The sequence below is a fragment of the Lemur catta genome, chromosome 20, assembly GCF_020740605.2.
Source record: "Lemur catta isolate mLemCat1 chromosome 20, mLemCat1.pri, whole genome shotgun sequence".
NCBI lineage: Eukaryota > Metazoa > Chordata > Mammalia > Primates > Lemuridae > Lemur > Lemur catta.
In genome coordinates this window covers 21,742,542-21,767,444 of record NC_059147.1, presented here as the reverse complement: position 1 = coordinate 21,767,444, position 24,903 = coordinate 21,742,542, and the positions used below count along the sequence as shown (strand labels likewise).

Here is a 24,903-nt window from a genome sequence, read left to right as displayed (position 1 = left end):
TGATCCCAGGAGTTTGAGGTTGCTCTGAGCTCAGCTGACGCCACGGCACTCTACCCAGGACAATGGAGTGAAGCTCTGTCTCAAAAAAACCACACACACACACAATTCCAGAACTAGTAAATGACTGAGCAGGGACTCAAGTCCAGGCCTTTAATCCCTAGACCTATTCGTTTACATTTATAGAAGTGATAGAAAGTTTTATGTTTAAATATTTTTTCAAGTATAAAAAGTATGACATTTTGAGGAAAATGTAGTATAGGTCACAGAAGAAAATTGTGACTAGAGAATATGAGTAACTGAAGTTTAGAAAAACCTGTAGTATATCATAGCTCCCGCTTCCTGGGCAAACATTCCGTTGATTTAATGAATATTTATAAGTACCCACTTTTTGCCAGGTGTCATAGAGTTGCACTGTGCTGTAGGGTGTCCCCTAGACACAATATGCTGTGAGCACAAAATACATTCTGGATTTTGAACCCTTAATGTGAAAAAAAATAAAATGTGTCATTGATAACTTTTTATGTTACAGTAAGTGATTATATAAATATGTATTTGCTACAAATGATAACATTTTGCATTTATCAGGTTAAATACAATATAATTAAAATTAGTTTTACCTTTTTCTTTTTACATTTTAAAATGTGTTTCCTAGAAAATTAAAAAATTCTATATGTGGTTTGCATTTATGTCTTCCGTTTTCTTTCTAGTGGACAGAGGTATCTAAATGCCCGGGATATATTAATAGCAGTACACAAGAAAGGCAAAAATCCCTGCCCCTTGTGGATCTTAAATTTTAGTGGGGAAAGGCATAATAATAACTAAGTAAAACCCATATTATATTGTAATAAAGCAAGGAGGTGGGATGTGGGGTGGGTGGGGTTGCAGTTGTAAATAGGATCCTTAGAAAAGCCTCCCTCAGAAGGTGACAGTTGAGTCAAGATCCGAAGGAGGTGAGGGAAAGGGCCATGTGGCTGAAGTGGGTGGGGAAAGGGGTCGAGGCAGGGGGAACAGCAAGTTCAAAAGCCCTGAAGCAGGAGCACCCCTGGTGGGTTTGCGGACCAGCCGGGAGGCCAGTGTGGCATGCAGGGAGTGGAGAGGAGGAGGTCAGAGTGGTGCTGGGTGTGGGAGGGAGGTGGGCAGGTTGTCGAAGGCCTCGTAGGCCATTGTCAGGGTGCTGGTTTTCACTCAGGATGAGTTGGGGGCCATTGGAGGGTTTTGAGCAGTGGAGGGGACACGATCCAACCTGCATTTTAACAGACTCACTGTCGGCTGTGTGGAGGGGAGTAAGGGCGGCCAGGATGGAAGCAGGGAGACAAGTTATGGCTGTTGCCATAATCTAGGTGAGGGATGCATCCTGGGTCTATTTTGAGGTGCAGCCAGCAGGATTTGTGGATGAGTTGAGTTGGATGTGGCGTGTGAGAGGAAGAAAGGATTTAAGGGTGACTCTGAGGTCTTTGGCATGAACCACTGGAAGAATGGAGTTGTCATTAACTGAGAGGGGGAAGGCTGTAGGAACAGCAGGGTTGGAGCTCGATTTTGTTATACCTAGTACGAATCCAAGGGGAGACTTTGTGGGCAATTAGATCTGGAAGTTTGCAGACAAGCCGAGGCTGGAGACATACGCGTGGAAGCTGTTAGCATGTGCATAGTGTTTAGAGTTAAGAGACTGAACGAAGTCACCAAGGGAGTAGTGTGGATACACATCCAACAAGAGTGCTTCTTGCTAGAAATTAAATTTTGAAATAAATCTCAGTGTATAGTATAGTAGGTGAAGTAGAACAAAGCACTGTAGTGTATCTCTGTGAACTTGGTTTTCTCTCCTTTTCACTTTTCATTTAAAGACCTTTTTGAAAACCACAAGCTAATGGGTTTCTTCTTTCTTCAGGAGGCCACTCTTTCAACCGTGCATCTTTGCAGTGCTGCTGAAATCAATTTGAGGACCAATGTCTAGAATTAGTCTGGCTTTCTGGGTTGGCAGCCAATTTAGAGACCTCCAGGAAGGATAGATAATGGGTTTTTAATGTTGAAAATATGTATTGGTTCCACCAAAGGCATACTGAATGGGTGTTGTCAGGCGTGCTACCATTTTAGAGATTGAAAACAAACGACCTCATTGAGGTGAAGTGACCCTCAGGAGGTCATAGTAGCTAAGAAATGAAAGATGGGATTTGTGTCTTGGTCTCTGAGTCTAGATTTGGTTCTTCTACCACCTGTCATTAGTGAGAGAGGTGGCGTGGGTGTATGGACATAAACTCCCACTGGAATCAAATCAGTGAGCTGCTTTTGAGTGACTTTGAGTCACTTAGGATTATTATGGACTCTGGAATTTCTGAGAGGTGGGAACAAAAGAGATCTTGTTTCCCTTAGATTCCAACTAGAACCTTTTTTTTTTCCCCTTTTTTCCAAAAGGTTGCAGTTCCCTATTCCTGCTCTTCCTTTCCCTTCCCTCGCTTATAAATAAACCTTCTGTGATTTAAATCACTACTACTGTTAATAATTACTTCTAGGAAGATACCAAGTACCAAGACAGGGCAGTCTTGACCCAGGGCCAATCCTCTCCTTCAAGTCACCCGTGGCTTTTCCTTCTTGTTTTGTCGTGAGAGCTGCTTTCCAGCCAGGCTTTTTATTCTTGGCCCATAATTCCACTGTCCTTCCAATGATACACCTCCTCCTCCGTCCCCTTTCTCTTTTTTATGTGCTTAGTCTTTGTAAGGATGTCACTTGGCAAAGTTCGATTGTGTTTGATTGTTTTTCAATATGGGCCTTTGGAGAATGGAAGATAACTCAATCCTGGACAGAGGCCAGAGGCCAAGAAAGCAGCTCAAGTGGTGGGTAGAACTGGAGAAGCGTGAGAGTGAAAGGAAGGAGGGATCTTGGTCAGACCCTTCTCTTGCACGTCTTTCAAGAAGTGGCACTGGGTGGGCACCGTGGCTCACACCTGTAATCCTAGCACTCTGGGAGGCCAAAGCAGGAGGATTGCTTGAGCTCAGGAGTTTCAGGTTTTTTTTTTTTTTTTTTGAGAGTACAAACATTTTGGTTACATTTTATGTCTTTGTTTTGAGGTTGCTGTGAGCTGTGATGACGCCGCTGTACTCTAGTTGGGGCAACAAAATGAGACCTGTCTCAAAAAAAAAAAAAAAAAGAGTGGATGCAGGGTTGATTTTATAATCATCAGTAAGAAGTTCTGCCTGTTTCTACAGCTGGTTAATTAGAAATAAAATCTTGGTACCAGTGAGGCGTTTCTGCTTCTCCCTGGCACATTCTTCTGCACAGGTCTTTTCATCTCAAGGTTCAGTGTTCATTGGTTTCTTGCCTCAAAGCTGGGTCAAAGAATTTTAGGAATTGAGGTGCCTGCAATCCCAGAGCCTAGAATTTTAGTATCAAGAAGAAGTAATTAGTTTGCAGTTGATATTCAAAGAGCACTTACTGTTTGCTGTCTGCTTTACCTGATCTCAATTAATCGGTAACATAATCTTATAAAGTAAATACTATTAAATACTATTGGGTTCATTTGACAGATGAGGAAGCAGATTTAGAGAGGGTAAGTGTGATATCGTGAAATATACATATTTGGTTTTCCTCCCATTTTCTGGCCTACAGTTCCTAAAATCCTTGAAATTTCCCGATTGATAGTGACTTTTTGTATGCTAATGATTGGCTGGGGCTCCCGGGTAGCTTCTGGGTGGGGGCTGGTTGCCAGGGGAACCAATCAAGAGATTAGAGGGTTGAGACCTTCAGTCCTACCCCCTCCCACCTCTGGGGAGGGGAGGATGGGGGATAAAGGTGGACTTGATCACCAGTAGCCAATCATTCCTACGTAATGAAGTTTCCTTAAAAACCCAAAAGGACGGGGTTTGAGGAGCTTCTGGGTAGCTGAACACATGGAGGTTCCCCGAGGGTGGCGGGCCTGGAGAGGGCCTGGAAGCTCTCTGCCCCTTGCCGTGTGCCTTGCCTTTTGCTTCTCTTCATTTGTATCCTTTGTAATATCCTCTATAATAAATTGGTAAATGTAAGGGAAGTGTTTCGCTGACTTCTGCAGCTGCTCTAGCAAATTAATCAGACCTGAGGAAGCAGTGGTGGGAACCCTGATTTACAGCAGGCAGAAGCACAGGTGAAACAGCCTGGGGCTTGTGATTGGCATCTTCGGGACATTCTTGTGGGACTGAGCCCTCAGCCGGTGCAATCTGCACTATCTCCAGGTAGGCAGGGTCGGGATTGAACTGAACTGGAGGACACCCAGCGGGTGTTCACCGGCTGTAGAATTGGACACTTGCTTGGTGTGTGGGAAGTACCCCCACGCATCTGGTGCCAGAAGTATTGTGTGTTGTGAGAATATAGTAGGAAGAAACCGAGTTTGTTTTCTCCTCTTAATCCTCTCAGTAGGTAACTTGCCCAGTATCACTCAGGCGAATGAGTGGTTAAACCTCTCTGCCTCGGAAGATTGACAGGTCTGGAAGGATCTTGCTGAAGTAGGATGATAAGAGTGATCAGGTGCTTCAGCTATTGCAGGAGCTGTCACTTACTAAATCTGATGTGTGTTTGCTTTCTCCCATCACAAGTGCTTCAAGGATCTGTTTAAAGGGGATTTTGGCCGAGGTGGTAGCTCATGCCTGTAATCCTAGGCCCAGACAGGAGGATTGCTCGAGGCTAGGAGTTCAAGATCAGCCTGGGCAACATAGCAAGACCCTGTCTCTGCAGAAAATTTAAAAATTAGCAGGATGTGGTGCATGCTCCTGTAGTCCCAGCTACTTGGGAGGCTGAGACAGGAGGATCGCTTGAGCTCAGGGATCCAAGGTTGCCATGAGCTATGGTTAGGCCACTGTATTTCAGCCTGGACAACAGAGCAAAGACCCTGTCTCCAAGAAAAAAAAAAAAAAAGCTCTCTCAGAGCAAGATATCCAAACTCCTGGAGGTGGCATCCACTTTGTATTCTCAGGGCCTGGCCCAAAGTGGGGTCTAAGAGCATCTGTTGAATAACTGACTCTGGCTCAGGACTGGACAGGATGAGTAAGAGGCTGGAAGAGCCACAATCAGAGGGCTCACTGCCCTCCTGCTGAACGTGCGCTGCACCCTTGCAGTCCCTGGGCTTCAAGAATCAACCCTAATGTCCATCAACTGATGAATGGAGAAGCAAAATATATATGTCCATACAGTGAAATATTATTTAGCCATAAAAAGGAATGAAGTGTTGATACATACTAAAATGAGGGTAAACCCTGACAGCATTATGCTTAGTGAAGGAAACCTGTCACCAAAGACCACATATTGTGTGGTTACATTTATATTGAAATGTCTGGAATAGACAAATCCATGGAGACACAAAGTAGATAATGGCTTCTAGGGCCTGGTGGCAGGAAGAAATGAGGAGTAACCATTAGTGGTACAGGGTTTCTTTTGGGGTGATGAAAATGTTCTGGAATTAGTGGTGATGGTTGTACAACTCTGTGAATATACTAAAACCCATTGAGTTGTATGCTGTAAAAGAGGTGACTTTGTGGTATGTGAATTTCAGTAATAATATAAATTAAAAAGAATGAAGCAGTGCTGTTTCGAATGTGCCCTTGGTGTCCTGTGGAGCCCACGTGAAGGTTGTCTTGCAGGCACGGTCTTCTGCCTCCTCTATTGTTTCCAGTTGGATACGTTAAAAACATTTTCTTCCTGCTTTTTTGATCTCAGGTATTTCAAGTATTTTTAGCCAAAAAGGACCATGATAGATCTTTGTTGTCTTTATGGATGTCTCTGGGAACTCCAAACCAGTAGATGGACCTGCAAAATGCTTAATTGTTCTAATGAGACGGACTCTAGAATTATTGCCCTAGCTAATAGCGTCTTCTCTTCTAACAGCCAGTGGATTATAGGCAAGGAAAGCTGGGTTTTTAAAAAGTTTTTAATTTATTAACTAATTTAATAGAGACGGTCTCGCTGTGTTGCCCAGGCTGGAGTGCAGTGGCTATTCACAGGTGCGATCACAGTTCACTGCAGCCTCCAACTCCTGGGCTCAAGGGACTACAGGTGTGTACCACTGTGCTCAGCAACTTTTTTTTTTTTTTTTTTTTAGAGTTTCTTATTTAAACGTAAAGGTGTAATGTCAGGTGTGTTTGTTTTGGAGAGTTGCTGTCCTGGTTCTTTGGCTCCTTGCTTGGAAAAGTCACAAGCAGGGCTGGTGCCACGCAGTGATGACAGACACTTAGTATTGCATACAAGCAGCTTTGATTGCAGGCTTCAAGCATACAAAGTGAAAGTATGTTTCCGGAGGGGAAATGGGTCTGTCTCCGGGAGTGGAGAAGACCCTGGGGTCTTGACACACTTCTTTTATGTCTACATCTTACGAAATGCTAAGTGGTGGGCAGAATATTCATTATTTTCCTGGGAAAAGGGTGGAGAGTTCTTGGAGCTAAGGGCTGTCCCCAATTTTATCCTTCTAGGGTAACTTCCAGGGGTTGCTGTGGCATTTGTAAACTGTCATGGTGCGGGTGGGTGTGATTTTTACTATGCTAATGTATGTTCATGGGGGAAAGGTTACCTTTGGTCATGAGCTCCTAGTTTCTGCACATGCTCCTGGCCTGGAGATGTCCCTAACCTCAAGTTCTGGCTATTGAGGGTTTGGTTCCAGATGCTCATTGGCCTCCTCATTTTCGCCTCCCCTCTGCTCTTTTCCTGCGGTTAGCGCTGCCAATCTGTACCTCACAGTAAGGCCACTATCCGTTCCCTTCAGTGCAGAGCTGATGAGCCCTGGAAGCTCGTAGTTCAGGTCATGCTACCGTCTAACTCTGAGTGCAGGGACAACTCCTCTTTTGGAGATGAGCCCAACAGTGGTGTCCATGCAGGGCCGGGGGTGTGTCTACCTCAGAGGACGGAAAAGGAAGACATTGGAGAGAAGGAAGGGCCCAGCAAAGCTGAAAAGGAAAGCAAAGGGAAAAGCTATCTGTCTTCTGTGTGAAGAACAGACATTGGCCACCTGCTAGTCTTCTGAGATAGCCCGTCTTGCTTCATTCTGTCACTTTTCATTAGACTAGGCACTTCATTCCCAAATTCAAAAGCTAATCAACTGTTGTGTTAGTAGTGGCATCAACGAATTATTTTAAAGCGGACCATGAAAAATACTCGTTTTCTTTGTAATGAAATAAAGCAGGATGATACATTTAGGATTTTTGTTTTGTATCTGGAATCATAATTAAGAAACAAACACAAATGTCAGCAAGACCATGCATCTGTGACTGCAGCGGTTATTTCTAAAGGGAAGCTGACCTGGGGGTCTGGGTGCAGGTGGGTGTGGGAGTTGGGCATCCCGAGGGTGTGCTGCCCATATGCGAAGGGCTGCCAGTTTCATTCTGAGGTCAGTTGAAATCCACATTTTCTATAGCCTTTGTCACTAATTGTATTAGTGTCCTGTTCCTAATTTGTGTAACAAATTACGGCAAACTTGAGTGGCTTAAAACGACAGATTCATTGTTTCACAGTTCTGGAGGCTAGAAATCTGAAATCAAGGTGTCAACAGGGCTGGATCCTTCCAAAGGCTCCGGGGGAGAATTCTTTGCCTCTTCCATCTTGTGGTGGCTTCAGTGTTCCTTGGCTTGGGATGCATTCTTTCATTCTCTGTCCTCTCATGTCCTCCCCTGCTGCTCTGTGTTCTCCCCTCTGTCTCTTTTAAGGATACTACGACTACCTGAAATCCAGGATGCACGAATCTTGAGATTCCCTAACTTAATTACACCTGTAAAGATGCTATTCCAAATACTATCACATTTGCAGTTCCTGGGGGCTTAGGACTTAGCTTTGTGGGGGCCACAGTTCAACCCACTACACAAATTGAATGTAGACAGGGTGTGCTCTAATTAAAATGAAGTAAGGGTATCTTTCTATGACCTGGGTTGAAAAGAAGGCTTTTCTTTTTTCAATTTAAATTTTATTTATGCCCCAAATGATACATGGACATAGTTAGAAAGTCAAATAGAATCACAAGGCTTATAGTGCAACAGCAGTTCCTTGCTCTGTCCCTTTTTATTCTTGGCTCTTGTTCCTTAGTGTCAATGACTTTTAACTATTTTAGCTCTTGTCTGGTATTGACTTTTATATTTTCAAATGACATCCTTATACTGTTAATTTCTTCCCTTGTCCGTTTTATCTATTGTCTTTGAATCATGGAAGATGAGGATGTAACTCTCTTCCTGGCCAGTCTCCGTAAGACGGAGGCTCCATTTTCTGATTACAACCATGTTGCAATGTTTGATTAAGTTGTTTATACTATTATGATTATAAGTGCTATTCACAGCTGAACCAGGAGTACAGTGGCACAATCATAGCTCACAGGAGCCTCAAAGTCTTGGGCTCAAGTGATCTTCCTGCCTCAGCCTCCTGAGTAGCTGGGACTCTAGGCGCTCACCACCATGCCCAGCTAATTTTTCTATTTTTTAATAGAGAGTCTGGCTCTTGCTCAGGCTGGTCTCTAACTCCTGATCTTAAGCAATTCTCCCCACTGGGCCTCCCAAAGTGCTGGAATTACAGGTGTGAGCCATTGTGCCCGGCTTACTTCAGATATTTCTTCTGTGACGTGTTGTTTGTCTTCTTCTGGTATTCCAATTATGTGTATTTTGCAACTTCTGAAATTGTCCCGCAGTTCTTGGATGTTCTGTTTTTATTTCCATTCTGCTTTCTCTTTGCATATCAATTTGGGAAGTTTCTATTGACGTATCTTCAAGCTCACTGATTCTTTCCTTGGTTACGTAGGGAAGGGGAAATATCTTTTTGTCACTCATCCTGTGTTCATGGCTGAGGCCCCTAGAACAAAAGAAAGGTTGATGAGAAGAAAGCATGCAAATTTATTTAATATAAATTTTACATGACATGGGAGCCATCATAAGGAAATGAAGACCTGAAAAAACAGGTAAACTTGTGTGTTTTATGCTTAGGTTTGATGAAGAGTGGACAGTTGTGGACAAATATGATTGGACAAAAGGGGTATGATCTAATGGTAATGAACTAGGGGGAACTTAACAAGGCCTATTTGTTCAGATTTTTCTCTGTGTCCCTGTGTGTCCAGAGATAAGGATGTTCCTTTCCTAGGGGTATAGGGAGAGCACCTCTTAAATGAGGGTTTTTTTGATCTACTTCAGGGGTGGTCAGAAAATCTTTACTAGGTTTTATGACCTGCTTCAGGGGTTAAGGGTGGAAGGTGAGAGTGTTTAATGACCTTATTGCTTCTGCTGTTTTCTCAAATGCCAAGGTGTCATATTTCGGGGTATCGTGTCCTGGACCCCATCAGCCATGTCCCGTCTACTGATGAACTCATCAAGGCATTGTTTGTTTCTGTTACATTGTTTGTGATTTGTAGCATTTTCTTTTGATTCTTTCTTACAGTTTCTGTATCTCTGCTTGCATTACCCATCTGTTTTGCCTGTTGTCTACTTTTTGCATTAGAGCTCTTAACATATTAATCATACTTATTTTGAATTCCTAGTTAGATAATTAAAATGTGTCCTATCTGAGTCTGGCTCCGATTCTTGCTTTGTCTCTATTTCACCGTGTTTCTTCTTGCCTTGTAATTTTGCAGTGACAGCTAGACATGCTGCATTGGGTAGTAGGTAAATAGGGCTTTAGTATGGGGTTTAATGTTAATCTGGCTAGGAGTTGGTCTGTGTTTAATGATTGCTGTAAGTGTGGGCCCCAGAGGCTTCACATTCCTCTAGTGTCCTTGTTTTTGTCTCCCGTTACCTTTGGTCTTCCCTAGAAACTCCTTCTTAAATAGAGTGTGAGCCTTTCAGCTCTTTCAGCTGTAAATTCCCTGTTATTATACTGGAGCCCCGTTGGCGAAGTGTGTGGGAGGGCAAGTATTTTATAACCTCATGTTGAAGTCTCAGTCTCTCAGTGGGCCTGTGTCCCTGGGCTGTGACTTTCATTAGAGTTGGCTGTTTTTCTCCTGTTAAGTGAGACAGGGAAGTTAGAAGGGGCTGGAATTGGGTAGTTCACTCTGGTTACTACCAGAGCTGGGAGGAGATCTTTCTTGGTTCTTTACCAGAACCTTGTAGGGCAGGATTTACTATTTTTTTTTCCCTATTTTATTCACCAGTATGTCACTAGCACCAAATACAGTACACAGTACATAACAGAGGCCCAATAAATACTTGTTGAATGATTGAATGAATGCCTTTAAGCCCTAGAAATTGTTTTATCTAGATGTGGGAAATTTCTCAGATTTAAAATGGTAATAAACTGATGACCTTTCTCTGAGTGAAGTTAGTCCCCAATTTAGTGTCTGCTTATTGGGATCTGCAGTGTTTGTGAGTGTCTCTCTCATCTAAAATGCTACCTAAAATGGGATTGTTATGCACCAGTTGTTCTTAAGCTTTTGACTATAACATTTAGTGAGATGTACATTTTATATAGTAACCCAGTAGACATGTTTATGTAAAATACATTTACCTGAAAAACTGTTTTGTGAAATAATGCTTTCCTTTATTTATGATGTACTTCTATATTTTCTACTCTATAAGTTTATATTTTATTTTTTAAAATGCTTGTCAAAGGCCAGGAGTGCTGGCTCATGCCTGTAATCTTAGCACTCTGGGAGGCTGAAGTGGGAGGATCGCTTGAAGTCAGGAGTTTGAAGTTGCAGTGAGCTGTGATGATGCCACTGCACTCTACCTGGGGCAACAGAACGGGACTCTCAAACAACAACAACAAATAAATAAAATGCTTGTCAATATTTATGTAGAGGGTAAATTCAGACAAAATCTGTTACTTGCATTTTCTTTTTTTGAGAAATTTGGGTAAATCTACCAGATTTAGTAAAGGGCGAAGTTTTGACTTCCTCTTCCCCCTCCCAATAAATCCATTACTCCCTTCAATAATGAAATTCTTTGTGTATGTGTAACTGTTGGTTATATTTTAAACATTGTTTTCCCTCTTCCCCCTGTGTGCCCCAGACTTACGCTAACTCGTTTTTTTGGGGAGTAATTTGGATGCAAATACTTTCTGTTGCTATTAGCAGGGGAAAAATTACTTGAGTACGTGTACAAAGTCATCTACTTGTGTTGGTGAGACGGGTATAGTGTAAATTCTGGGAATTTGGACCTAATGCACATTAGGAACCATGTATGAGATGGGACCCTGAGGCAAAAACTAATAGGTTTAAAGTACTTGGACTGGGATGGAATCTTTCTTAACTTCTGCAGTTAGGGTTATTTTTCTTTATACATAAATTGCAAAGGTTTTACGATTCAAAATACCTACCTTGTATAATGTCAGGGTGGTATCTTGCTAATTGGATCTGGAACTCCAGACAAAGCTCCAATAACATCATGGATCACTGTTAGTAAACAAAGGGCTGTCAGTGTGAAAGACATTGCAGAAAGAATCCTTGGTGGTGGTATCTACCCTGTTTTTCCCAGTTGGCTTTGTTCCTTCCAAGGCTTCTTTAGAATGCATCCCATTGATTTAGTTTTGGGGCCATGAAGTGTAGATCAAGAGATTTGGTCTTTCTCTCATTTAATAGGCCATGTGGGGGCTTCAGGTTTCATTCTCTAAGAGTTAAGACTAAAGGCTAAAAACAGCTAAAACTCAGGAGAACAAGCTAGTTCAAAAACTACCGAGAGTTGAGTTGCCTTAGGAAAGAAAGAGTCCCAGTAGACGTAAAGATTTTGAAAATATTCTTTTATTTGTAAAGTCTATAAATAATGGATTTCCAGCTTTTAGTGTTTTAATGCCAGTTACTAAAAGCCCTGAGGCTTAATTTATAATCATTAATCTTCCTTTCATTACTCAAGATATGATCTTTTTTCCCTTAAAATTATTGTTCAATTATGAAGAAGATCAAACATATGAAATGGTTCAGAGACTAAGATAACAAAAAGTCGTAAAAACCACCATCTGGACTTAATGAATATGAACATTTTGCCATATTTGCTCTGGAACTTTTTTCTTTAAAAGATAAACTGTTGTAGAGACAGTTGGCATTCCCTTGGTCTCTCTCCTCACTCCAATCCCCTGCCTCCTCCTCCCCTACCCAAGAGGGAAATTTTGTTCCGAACTTGGGATGGTTCCTTCCTGTCCATGCTTTTATACTTTTACTACATTTGTGTGTCCCAGGCAGCATATGCGTTGTTTTGTGTAAGTTCAAGTGTATACCAATGGCATCGTACTGTACTTAGGCTGCCACTTGCTTTTTTTTGTTTGTTTTTTTGTCCCTTGGCATTACAGTTTGGGATTTGTACATGTGGCTTGAATTCATATATTTCAGTTACTATATACCATTCCATTTTAGAAATATATCACAATTTATCTATTTTCCCATTGATAGATATTTAGGTTGTTTACAATGTTTTGCTATTACAAACATCGCTCTCATGAACATCCTTAAACATGGCTTCTTCTGTGTTTGTTGGAGAATTTTCCTCTCATAAATGCCTGGGAGTAGAATCCTGGGGGTACAATATATGTGTCATTAACTCTATGGGAGGTGGTCAGGTGCCATCTAATGTGCACCTTGTGCAGAAGTGTGTGAGACTTCTCACTAACACTTCCTGTCAGATTTCTCATCTCTTTCTAATCTGATGGGTAGCAAGGAGAGTTTGTCTTTTATTGGTTCACCAAAACACATTTAGTCCAAGGGAGTCAACACATCATCTTTTTAAATTTCAGAAAATTGATGTTCAAGTTCATTCATTCATTCAGTATTTCTGGAGTTCCTACTAAGAGCCAGGTACCATTCTAGACACTAGGGCTGCAGGGCTAACAGGTGAGACAGACATTGTGGCCCTCTAGGAACTTACCTTCTAGTGGAGGGAGATAGGCAATAAATACAGTAAATAAATATAGTATGTAGCATGCAGTGATAAAGGCCAAAAAGTGAAAAAGGGAAGGAAGGCCCCTTAAGAAAGAGACTTTTGAGTCAATGCCTGAAGGCAGTTGGGGAATAAGCCCTGTATGTGAACAGCTAGAGGGACAGCATTCTAGACGAGGGGGTAGAATGCAAAGACAGAGGTGGGAGCATGTCTGCGTGTTCACGGGGGTGGGTGTGTGGGGACAGAGCGGGGAGGGAAGTGGCCGATGAGGTCAGAGTAGTGTGTGGAAGTGGGAGGAGCATATTGCTTAGGCTGTTAAAGGTCATTTTAAGGACTTTGGCTTTCACTGTGTTAGACTGTGTCTTAGTCTGTTTGTGCTGCTATAACAATAGCAGAGACTGGGTGATTTATAAAGAACAGAGATTTATTTCTTACAGTTCTGGAGGCTGGGAAGTCCAAGGTCAAGGGGCCCACATCCTGGCAAGGGCCTTCGTGCTGCATTATCCCCTGTGGAAGTCGGAAGGGCGAGGGAACGAGAGGGGGCCAAACTCGCTTTTATAACGAGCCCACTCTTGAGATAATGAACCCACACCTGCTGTAATGACATTAATCTGTTAATCACCTCTTAAAAGTCCCACCTCTTAACACTGTTGAATTGGGGATTAAGTTGCCAGTACATGAACTTTGGGGGACACATTCAATCCAAGCAGATGGAAACTGCCGGATGGTTTTGGATATCAGAGTGCCATGATCTGACTTATGTATAATTTAAAAAACGACGGTGCTGAATTTAGAGTTTAGATTGAAAGGGGCAAAGGGCAGAAGCAGAAAAAGCAATAATCCAGGTGATAGAGTGACAGTACAGGTGTTAAGGGGGTTGAACTTGGAAATATATATATATATATATATATATATATATATATATATATTTTTTTTTTTTTTGAGACAGAGTCTCACTCTGTTGCCCGGGCTAGAGTGCCGTGGCATCAGCCTAGCTCACAGCAACCTCAAACTCCTGGGCTCAAGTGATCCTCCTGCCTCAGCCTCCCGAGTAGCTGGGATTACAGGCATGCGCCACCATGTCTGGCTAATTTTTCTATATATATTTTTAGCTGTCCATATAATTTCTTTGTATTTTTAGTAGAGATGGGGTCTTGCTCTTGCTCAGGCCGGTCTCGAACTCCTGAGCTCAAACGATCCACCTGCCTCGGCCTCCCACAGTGCTAGGATTACAGGCGTGAGCCACTGCACCCGTCCTTAACTTGGGAATATTTAAAGGTAGAACCACCAAGTTTATTGACAGATTGGATGTAGGATGTGAGGAGGAAAGGGGAGGTAAGGATAAGTCCCAGAGTGTTGGCCCTCACCACTGGGTGGAAGGAGTTGTCACGAGCTAATCTGGGGAAGACTGGGGAGCAGGATGGAGGGGAATATCAGAAGCTCACTTGGTCAATAGGCCAGTGGATCTGAGAGTCTGAGGTTCAAGGCTGAGGATCCTACCGGACACCTGAATTTGGGATTGTCAGCTGATAGATGAGATCTAAAGCCCAAGACAGGCCGAGATAGCCAAGAGAAGAGGTGTAAGGCCTGAGGTGTGGGACACTGATGGCTAGCGGTTGAGGACGGGGAAGGAGCTCCCAAAGAAGCCCGAGGCTGGCAGCCTGGGAGGCTGGCAGGGGATCAGGCAGGTACGGTATCCTGGAAGCCAAGGGAAGAAAGGGTTCGGGACGAAAGGGTGATCATTTGTGTCAGATGCCGCCAATAGGGTAGTCCTGTAGGAGGACTGAGAGTCACCATTGGATTTAGTAACGCAGAGGTCATTTGAGACCTTGGTAGGAAGAGCTTTGGTTTTATATTCCTTTTGCTCTAAGTAATGGTTTCAGAGGTTTCCACTGAAGTGAAATGCCTGTTACAGACTAGGCCAGAAAAAACTAGCTACTTTACATCTTTTTGGAAACTGGATGTATCTTACAAATAAGGCAAATTCTGTTTTGTTTTACTAAAAATCTTTTCTTTTTGGTATAGAAGTTTATTTAACATGTATACATGGGGAGAATCACAGACTGATTAGCCCACTAAAAATCTTAAAACGTAAAACTGTTTGACTTTAGCTACGGAAAATGTCAAAATCAATATTATTAATACTTAGCTGTAGCTACATTTAATTCTCATATAAAGGGCTTCTATTCTTGGAGTAACATGGTGAGTTAATAACCATGTTTTAGGGCTGAACAGCTCTTTAAAATGGGAAATCAGGTGCTAGGCTCAGTGGCAGGCACCTGTAGTCCCAGCTACTCAGGAGGCCCAGGTGGGAGGATTGCTTGTGCCCAGGAGTTCAAGGCTACAGTGAGCTATGATCGCACCTGTGAGTAGCCACGGTGCTCCAGCCTGGGCAATATAGCGAGACCCTGTCTCTTAAAAAAAAAAAAAACAAAAACGTAAAATAAAATAGGCAGTTGGGGAGAGGTCACATACCTGTAGAATGAAAGAAGGTATTAATGATGTTGACTAGAACAGGAATTTTACAGTATTTTTACAGCAGCACTTCTCAAGTATGATCCTCAGGGATCTATCTGGAGGCTTCTGAGACTCGTCTAGGCTTCTGCAAGGTCAAAACTATTTTCCTAATAACACAAATTCTTTATTTGCCTTTTCACCGTGATGCCATTTGCACTCGTGGTGCAAAAACAAAGGTGGGCAAAGCTGTCGGGGCTAGCACGAAGCAGGCTGTGCTGTTGCCATGGTGTTCTTCACCACAAACACTCTCAATAAAAAGAAAAGAAAAAGCCACTTTCATGTAAGAGTATCCTTGATGAAGCAGTAAAGTTTATTAATTGGGTGAAGTCCTGACTCCTGAGCACATTCTTTCTCTTTTTTTTTTATTTTATTTTTTTTGAGACAGAGTCTCGCCCTGTTGCCTGGGCTAGAGTGCCGTGGTGTCAAGCTCACAGCAACCTCAAACTCCTGGGCTTAAGGAATCCTTCTGCCTCAGCCTCTCAAGTAGCTGGGACTGCAGACATGTGCCACCATGCCTGGCTAATTTTTTTTCTATATATATTTTTAGCTGTCCAGATCATTTCTTTCTATTTTTTTTAGTAGAGACGGGGTCTCACTCTTGCTCAGGCTGGTCTCGAACTCCTGACCTCGAGCCATCCTCCCGCCTCGGCCTCCCAGAGTGCTAGGATTACAGGCATGAGCCACTGCGCCAGCTTATTCTTTCTAATACTCTGTATGTTGAAATGGGAAATACTCCCCAAGTTCCTCTGCTGCACGTTGAAGTCTGACAGTGTTGAGAGAAAGCACTTGTACGGTTGTTTGGATTGAGAGCTGGATTAGTTGCTTATTTGGTGAAATACCATTTCTATTTAAAGAAAACAACTAGTAGACAAATGAACATTACTAGAGTTGTATATTTGCCAGACATTTTCTTGAAAGTGAATGAAGTGAGCCTGACACTTCGAGGAAAATCACTGACTGTATTTGCTGCCAATGATAAATATGAGTTTTTTTGGATTCTGGGTTGTTTTTTTTTTTTGTTTGAGATGGGGTCTCTCTGTGTTGCGCAGGCTGGTATTGAACTCCTGGGCTCAAGCGATCCTCCCATCTCAGCCTCCTGAGTAGCTGGGACGACAGGCATGTGCCTCGATAGCCGGCTTAAAATATGAGTTTTTCAGTGAAATTAGAATTTTGGAACACTTATTTTACCACCAAGAGCTTAACAGCTTCCTGATGCTTAAAGACTTGTCTGATGAAGTCAGTGGTGACATTCACAAATACCATTTTTTTATATTATATAATGAAATGTGCCAACATTTGGCATATCTGCATAACTCATTGAACGAATATTTTCCAAATGACAAATAATGATGTTCCAAAATCACATATGAATAAAAGATCCATTCAAAATGCAAGATAGATTTCTGCTTCTAGTCAAGATATGGAGACAGGGCTATCTGATGGCTAATGTTGAGAATCTTTTAGTGTGCTAATTAGCCATTTGGGTGTCTTCTTTGGACAAATGTCTATTCAGATCTTTTACCTATTTAAAAATTGGATTAGTTGTCTTTTTTTTTTTCTTTTTCTTTTTTTTACATGATACTGGTAGCAAGGATTACTATCAAACTCTATTCATTGGGCCAGAGACTCTCATGTAACATACTAGATTGTCTTTTTGTTGTTAAGCTGTGATTTTCTTTTTGGAGATGTTGTATTAGCCATGCCCTCCTCTAGACTTTGTTATAACATGTAACAGTCCTGTGTCCTTGCTACACCATCCAAGACCTATTCAGTTTCTAGGGTCATCAGAAGACAGACAATACCCTGCCTGAAGTAGGGTGGTCATAGTTTCTTGGATGTTTATGTTTTCTTGCCTCTGTTTCTTTAAACTTAAATATTAAAATTGAGTTCAGTTACTCAGCCTTCTTATCACATAGTCTCTAAACCCGCTGCTCTGTTTGTCTTGCAGGTTCATGGTGATGCTATGGCATCTGCCAGCTCCAGCCGGGCAGGAGTGGCCCTGCCTTTCGAGAAGTCTCAGCTTACTTTGAAAGGTGAGTGGCACTGTGTAAATCGTTTCCCGTATCTGTGGGGAAGAGGTGGAATTATACCACACCTGGCGAGCCAAATTTTGTGAAATAGCTTACCAGTGTAACTATTCATCCTCATAGGATTGTCATATTGTAGCTGGAACTCTTGAAGATGAAAGAAAATAACTCGAAGAAAAAGGAAAAAAGGAAATTTAGGCTAAAATTGTCTGAAATAGTGATTTCTTTATGCCTGAGGGTTCTTTTCTGTCTACACTCACTCCCTAGGTGAAATCATCCAACGTGTGGCTTTAAATGCCACCAGTATAAGGTCACTCCCTCTGGGCTTTTCCTCTGAACTCCTGATTCTTATATCCAGTAGCCAACTTGTTGCTTCCACTTGAATGTTTGGTAAACATGTAAATTTAACATGGCTATAACTGAGCTCCTGACTTTTCTTTCTCATGTCTTGTATTCAACCTACTAGGAAATCTGGTTGGCTCTGTCTTGAAAATGTATCTGACATCTGCCATTTCTCCCCACCCCTATGGTCTCAGCCTAGTCCAAGCTGTCATCATCTTCACCCTGTATTAAGACAGTAGCCTCCCAGCCTGTCTGCCGCTCTGTTCCTTACCTTCCTTTAGCCCGTTAGTCACGCAGCAGTCAGTGTTCTTGTTAAAATCTTTTTTTTTTTGAGACAGAGTCTCACTCTGTTGCCCAGACTAGAGTGCTGTGGCATCAGCCTAGCTCACAGCAACCTCAAACTCCTGGGCTCAAGTGATCCTCCTGCCTCAGCCTCCCGAGTAGCTGGTACTACAGGCGTGCACCACCATGCCCGGCTAATTTTTTGTATATATTTTTAGTTGTCCAAATAATTTCTTTCTATTTTTTGTAGTAGAGACAGGGTCTCGCTCTTGTTCAGGCTGGTCTCGAACTCGTGAGCTCAAATGATCCACCCGCCTTGCCCTCCCAGAGTGCTAGGATTACAGGCGTGAGCCACCGCGCCTGGGCCTCCCATTAGTATTTTTGAAATATAACTGTTACTCATTTAAAATTCTTTCCTGGTTCAAAATTCTTGCCCTTCCGAGTCCCTGCTTGGAGGAAATGATATTATCTGTTTCTTGTGTGTTGCTTCCAAGATACATCCAAGGGGATGAATTTTTATAATTTTGAGAGCCAGATTGTGTTCCTTGGAAGAAATACTCTTCTTGCAATGTACGAGAGTGCCTGTTTCCCCATGACTTTACCAGTACGATGTGTTGTCAGACTTTTTATTTTTGCCGATCTGATTGGTAAAAGCTTGTTTTCTCAGTGTAGTTTTATTTCCCACTTCTTTAGTTATACAGTTGACCCTTGGAACAGCATGGGGGTTAGGGATGCCCTGTGCAGTTGAAAATCTGCGTCTAACTTTTGACCCCTCAAAACTTAACTATCATTAGCCTACTGTTGACCGGAAGCCTTACCGATTACATAGTCGATTAACACGTATTTTTATGTTATGTGTATTATATCCTGTCTTCTTATAATAAAGTAATAAAGATCTTTATCCTCATGGTCTTCACATTAAGTAGGCTGAGGAGTAGGTGGGGAGAGGAGGGGTTGGTCTTACAGTCTCAGGTGCGGCAGAGGTGGAAGAAAATCTACATGTAAGTGCACACTGAAAGTTCAAAGCTGTGTTGTTCAAGAGTGAACCATAATGATGGTTGTCGTATATTTAGGGGAAGTTTATATTTCCTCTTCTTTGGATTGTATGTTCATATTCTTTGCCTGTTTCCTATTGTTATTGATTTTTTTTTTTTTGTAGTCTTGAAACATTTTAGTTATTTTTCTTGGAGTCTCATGGCAGCTCCAGCTCTTTTGAGGAGGGAGATGGGTTAAAGTGAACTGATTTGGCTTTGAACTTGGGACTACCTTAACTAATAATTAGTAAGCATAGGTCAAAGCAGAAGCCTGCCCACGGACTCTGGTAACATCCTGGGGTACCTGTCTTGGGATCATATTGTTCAGGAACACACTTATTTCTAAAGGTTTCCCTGTTGCCTTTCCTCAAGGTACATTTTCTTACTGGTGTGGAAAGAGCTAACTTGATAATACAGGTAGATCTCACTATATGTGCATTTAACCTGCAGAGATTTGACAATACCATCCAGGAAAATGGGGGAGAAAGAGAAAGAGAGAAACAACAATTTAAATAGCATGTGTGGTTCTTTTTCCCGGGCATTGCATTGAGAGAGCTGGTAGTGTGATGTGGGGGGTGTCATTATGTAGTGCCTTCTGTTTGCCTCAGTTCCCTTGTGCCATCCACAGTGTGATCCTAGAGTTTTAAGGTACATATTGAAATACATCAAGGCCCTTAAACATAAGCCAGCTATTTTATTTGGTATTTAACTCAAGAAACAGTGAAAAATTGAACACTGAAAAATACAGCCTAACAAAGCAAAAAGCAGGCTGTTTGGAGCCTATTGAAAGACAACATGCCAGTCTCTATTGTGGTGCTTTCCTAAGAGCTTTGTAAGGGTGTAATTTTGGTATTATGTGATTTTTGCCTTACTTGTTGACTTTAAAAGCTATGTTCTATGGGAAGACATGATTCCATGTATAATAAACTGGCATTTATATTTCATGAAACAGTGAATAGACTTTCTAGATAAAGTTGCTCATATCTTGAGGCCTTTATTTTGGCTTTTTTTTCTTTTTTACTTCCATGGGCAATGGAAGACATATTTTGGCTTGTTTTTTAAGAATAAGAGATATTCAAAATATCACCCCGCTGATTAGCTATTAATATAAATTATAGACGGAAAAAATATATCTTTACAGTGGAGAGACCTGGCTGACTCCACATTAACCAAGGACTTGAACGTAGCATCCCAATAGGAGGACAGCCTACTGTATACAATAAGAGGTACGCAACGTAACTTATGTAGTATTCTGGACAAAAATATTTAAAGTGAATCTAATCATAAGGAAACAATCAGAAAAATGCAGAATTTGGCACATTCTATAAAACAGCTGGTAGAAGTCTTCAAAATTATTGTCATGGAAAACAAGGGGAAGGTGTTCTAGATTTTAGAAGATTATGGAGACAATGGCCACATGCATTTTGTGTATTTTGATTGGATCCTGGATTGTGGGAAAAAGCAGCTGTAAAAATATGTTGGCAACAATTTGGGAAATTAGGATGGTGACTGGATAGCAGATGATAGAGGGAGTGACTAATTTTTTTAGATAATCATAATAATGGTGGTGTGGTTGGGTGGGACAATGTCCTTATTCTTCGGAGTTGCATTCTGAAGGCGTTTAGGGCTAATCTGTCATGATGTCTACAACTTGCTTTCAAATGGTTTTCCAAAAACTGTGTGTATACATACATACATATACATACATACATACCTACATATAGATGACGTATGTTATAGTCTGTGCTGTCCAGTAGGGTAGTCCCTGTAGCCACATAGAACTATTTACATTTTAATTAACATTAGATAAAACTTAAAATTCATATCCTCATTTGTGCTAGTCATATTTCAGGTGCTCAATAGCAACATGTGTCTCATAGCAATGTTTTCGACAGCGCAGATATAGAACATTTTCATCACCGTAGAAATTCTCTTGGATAGTGCTGAGATAGACATACACATAGAACAAGAAATAAATGTGGCAAAATAACAATTGGTAAAGAGTATTTAAATATTTGTTGTTCTATTGTTTCAACTTTTCTATAGATTGGAAACTTCAAAATAAGACTACGGAATGTAACATGTGATCCTACCTTGGGTCCTGGACCAGAAAAAATTTTTCTTTTCTTTTTTGCTGTGATGGATGTTGATAGGACAGTTGACAAAATTTGAGTTAGGGGAAAAAAATTATAATAAAGCAAATAGAGTCAAAAGTTAATATTGGGTAACTGAGGAATTCTTTGTATTATTCTTGCAAGTTTTCTGTAAGTCTGAAATCATATCAAAATTTTAAAAATTAAAAAAAAAAAGAATTCTAAGAAAAAAAGCTACAGGGCAACAAAAAGCATACATGATGGGAGAGTTGACATGGCCTAGGAGCTGGGAGACTTGGTTCCAGTCTTAGCTCTTCTCTGACTCGCTCTGTGACTTGGGATAAGTTATTTCACCTTTCTGAATCTTAGTTGGCCCAACTACGAAATAAAGTGTTTGAATTTGTTCATTTGAAAGAGATCGTCTAGCTCAAAATTATAGGTCTCTAATGATAAATACAGATACTTCTTGACTTACAGTGGAGTTCCATCCTGAAAAACCCATAAGTTGAAAATATCATAAATTGAAAATGCATTCAATATACCTACCCCCACTGAACATTGTAGCTTAGCCTAGGCTACTTTTTATGTATTTATTTATTTTGTTTAGAGGGTCTTGCTCTGTGGCCCAGGCTGGAGTGTAGCAGTGTGATCCCAGCTCACTACAACCTCAAAATCCTGAGCTCAAGGGACCCTCCCACCTCAGCCTCCTGAGTAGCTGGGCAGGGACTACAGTCCGGGCACCACTGTGCCTGGCTAATTTCTTTTATTTTTTGTAGAGACAGGGTATTGTTATGTTGTCCAGGCTGGTCTTGAACTCCTGGCCTCAAGCAATCCTCCCGCCTTGGCCTCTGAAGTGCTGGGGTTACAAATGTGAGCTACGGTTCCAGCCAGCCTAGCCCACCTTAAATGTGCTCAGAAGACTTACATTAGCCTACACTTGGGCAAAATCATCTGGCAACATAGTATAGAGTACGAACAGTGTCAGTTGTTTGCCCCCGTGATAGAGTGGCTGACCGGGAGCTGCAGTTCGCTGCTGCTGCCCAGTACCACAGCGCAGATGGCTAGTCTGGGAAAAAACCAAAATTCAGAATTCAAAGTATGGTTTCTGCTGCCTTATTGCACCATCACACTGTGGAAAAATCGTAAGCCAAACCGTCCTGTCCAACGGTGTATAGTCCCTGTTTTTTTTTTTTTTTTTTTTAAGTAAAAGGCATGCAGATCTACTCTCTCACCGCCAGGTGGCCTCAGTTAACTTCAGTCCACGTATAAAGAACTGTCCCTCATTTTCCTGCTCTGGGCCATGCCTCAGGGCCACAAAGCTTTATTCTTAGAACCATCCCTTGTTGCTTCTGAATCTTAGCCACAAATGTTTTTTTGCTTCTTGGCTTCTTTCCTACAGTTCCTTTGGGGCCTGGGGAAGATAGCTGTTACAAAAAAACAATCTGGAGGTGGATTTGGTCTTTGCCAAGTTGCGGGCCATGATAGGACTGTCGGAGGGGCCTGGGAGGGAGAGGTTTGCTGATATCCAACAGAGAGGAGCTCAGGCTAGAGTAGTCTTGCCATTATGGGCAAGGGACATCATCCTTGGATTTGGGACACAGGTCCAAAGATGTCTAGATGTGTTTTTTCCTGGGACCTGGAATTTCCACTATAGGTAATACACGTGACATGAGGATACTTGTCTAGCTCTCGGCTGTAATCCTTGCTTAGCTTTGTGCTCTGTGTGTCTTTGGCTTGCTGGGCCCAAAGTAACTTGGAAAATGCCGCCACATGAAGGCTAGGAGCCGAAAAGGAAATGCAGTTCGCTAGCAAGCACATGGAAAACATATTCAACCTCACTAGTAATAGAATAACAGCAATAGAACAAATAAGCAAAGTTTGATAGCAACACGCAGCATGGTGTGGAGTTGGGCTGGCTGGGTACACATTGTGGCTCGTAGCTCCCTAGCTGGGTAGCCTGGGGCAACAACCTTGCTTCTCAAGCCTATTTCCTCCCTGGTAAGCCAGGGGTGATAATATATTCCCTGCCTCATGGGTCTGTTGCGAGGAGTCAAGTAGATCATGTGTACATGGCATAGTGTCTATATTAAGTGCTCATTAAATCTTAGCTATTCTCTTTATACTATTTTATTTTTACCTGTGTGATTTGCGAAAAGTGAAATAGAGTATTCAACGCTCTGCAGTGTTTGGTGAAGTGGATCTAGTCCAGTTTACTAATGGGAGGCAGCTGGGTTTACCTTTTTTGGAAAGGAATTAAACAGTTTTAAGAACTTTTAAAAATGTTTATATCGTTTAGAGGAATACTCAAGAAATGCATGCAAACGTATACATTCAGGGTAGTTTTCCCAGAGCAAAAAATTATAAGCACTCTTTTTAACAATGAAAGAATAGTTAACATATCCATACTATAGGCTTAGATTGCAGTCATTTAAGATGGATTTTGAGGGGAGAAGAATTTTTAAAGAATTGAGGAAATAAAAGTTGAAAGTCTGAAAGGAGATTTACCAGTGATAAATTGGTAATAATTAACAGTAATTATCCCAATGGTTTCAGATTAGGAGTGATTTTTTTCTTATACTTCATATTTTTTTATATACTCATATTTCTTTAAAAAGTTTTTGGAGAGAGGAGCTGGAAAGAAGAGAAAAAACTTAAAAGTTTTTAGAATCAGGACAAAACAAAGTTAATTTTTTTCAAAGAAACAACCAGAAAGAGCCAGAACATCTGCCACAGGGGGGCATCTGGAAACCCTCTGATTCCTCTGACTTTTTCTTTCTTTCTCGTCCAGTGGTGTCAGCAAAGCCCAAGGTGCATAATCGTCAACCTCGAATTAACTCCTACGTGGAGGTGGCGGTGGACGGGCTCCCCAGTGAGACCAAGAAGACTGGGAAGCGCATTGGGAGCTCTGAGCTTCTCTGGAATGAGATCATCATCTTGTAAGAGCCAGTCCCTTATTTTTGGTTGCAGTAAGCTGGGGAAAGGCGAGAGGGTGCTCCGAGGGGGCAGTGGAAGACACAGCGTGCTTGTGGAGCCCCAGCCTCTTCTGCCTGTGGCACCCAAGGGGCCTCGCTGTAGGTGTTCCTATATCATTGAGCTCATAGAGCGTCCATTGTTAGCTAGAGGGTTACAGGGTCAGCTTTGCGGAGGGAAAGGGTACATGTGGGTGTCATCCTGTTTTGGTTCTGCCGCCACAATGTCAGCAGTGTAGGTTAGCTGTTTTCTTCGAAGTTATAGGAATGACTGCTCTGCCTGGATGTGATGAATCAAGTACTTGTTTTCCAGGAATGTCACGGCCCAGAGTCATTTAGATTTGAAGGTCTGGAGCTGCCACACCTTGAGAAATGAGCTGCTAGGCACCGCCTCTGTCAACCTCTCCAACGTCCTGAAGAACAATGGGGGCAAAAGTAAGTATGATGAAGGGGGCGCTGGAGAGAGTCATTGCTGGGCGTGGGGAGGACCCGGCAGATACACCTGGTGATGCATTTGTCCCAGGACCAGGGGCTGCGGTGGCTCTGCTCCCCTCGGGTGCTGGCTGTGGAGTTGTAGGAAGGCTGAGAGCTCCTCTGCCGCCACTGCAGGGCTCAGCCCCCTTTGTCCAGGGCCTCTGTGGTGGGCTGCAGTGCTGTGTTCCCTCTGGTCCTTCCTGGGGGAGGTTGGGAGGAACTTTCCCTCTGCCTGTTCCTCTTCCCAGCCCAGGAGATGATGTGCGATATGTTGACTGAAACTGTCGGATGCCTCCAGCCTAAATCATTGCTCTTCTAGTCTGAGCCCTAGAACAGAACAAAGGAACTGTGTGTATATGTGCACGTGTGTGTCTGTCTGGGACAGT

The 24,903-nt window shown here is 42.2% G+C and overlaps 1 protein-coding gene across 5 annotated transcripts in view; it reads left to right on the top strand.

Moving 5' to 3' along the window:
* Positions 1 to 24,903, top strand: part of WWP2 (WW domain containing E3 ubiquitin protein ligase 2) — a 128,958-nt gene that overhangs the window by 2,069 nt on the left and 101,986 nt on the right. For 4 of the 5 annotated variants that reach the window (XM_045533361.1, XM_045533362.1, XM_045533364.1 and 1 more), the window contains exons 2-4: positions 17,245 to 17,329; positions 23,863 to 24,010; positions 24,357 to 24,478. In XM_045533361.1, the coding sequence (XP_045389317.1) occupies positions 17,260 to 17,329; positions 23,863 to 24,010; positions 24,357 to 24,478 (340 nt within the window). In that variant the 5' untranslated portion in view covers positions 17,245 to 17,259. Of the gene's footprint in view, positions 1 to 8,857; positions 8,885 to 17,244; positions 17,330 to 23,862; positions 24,011 to 24,356; positions 24,479 to 24,903 lie in introns of those variants that run through there. The other variant, XM_045533363.1, reaches the window with a different exon arrangement.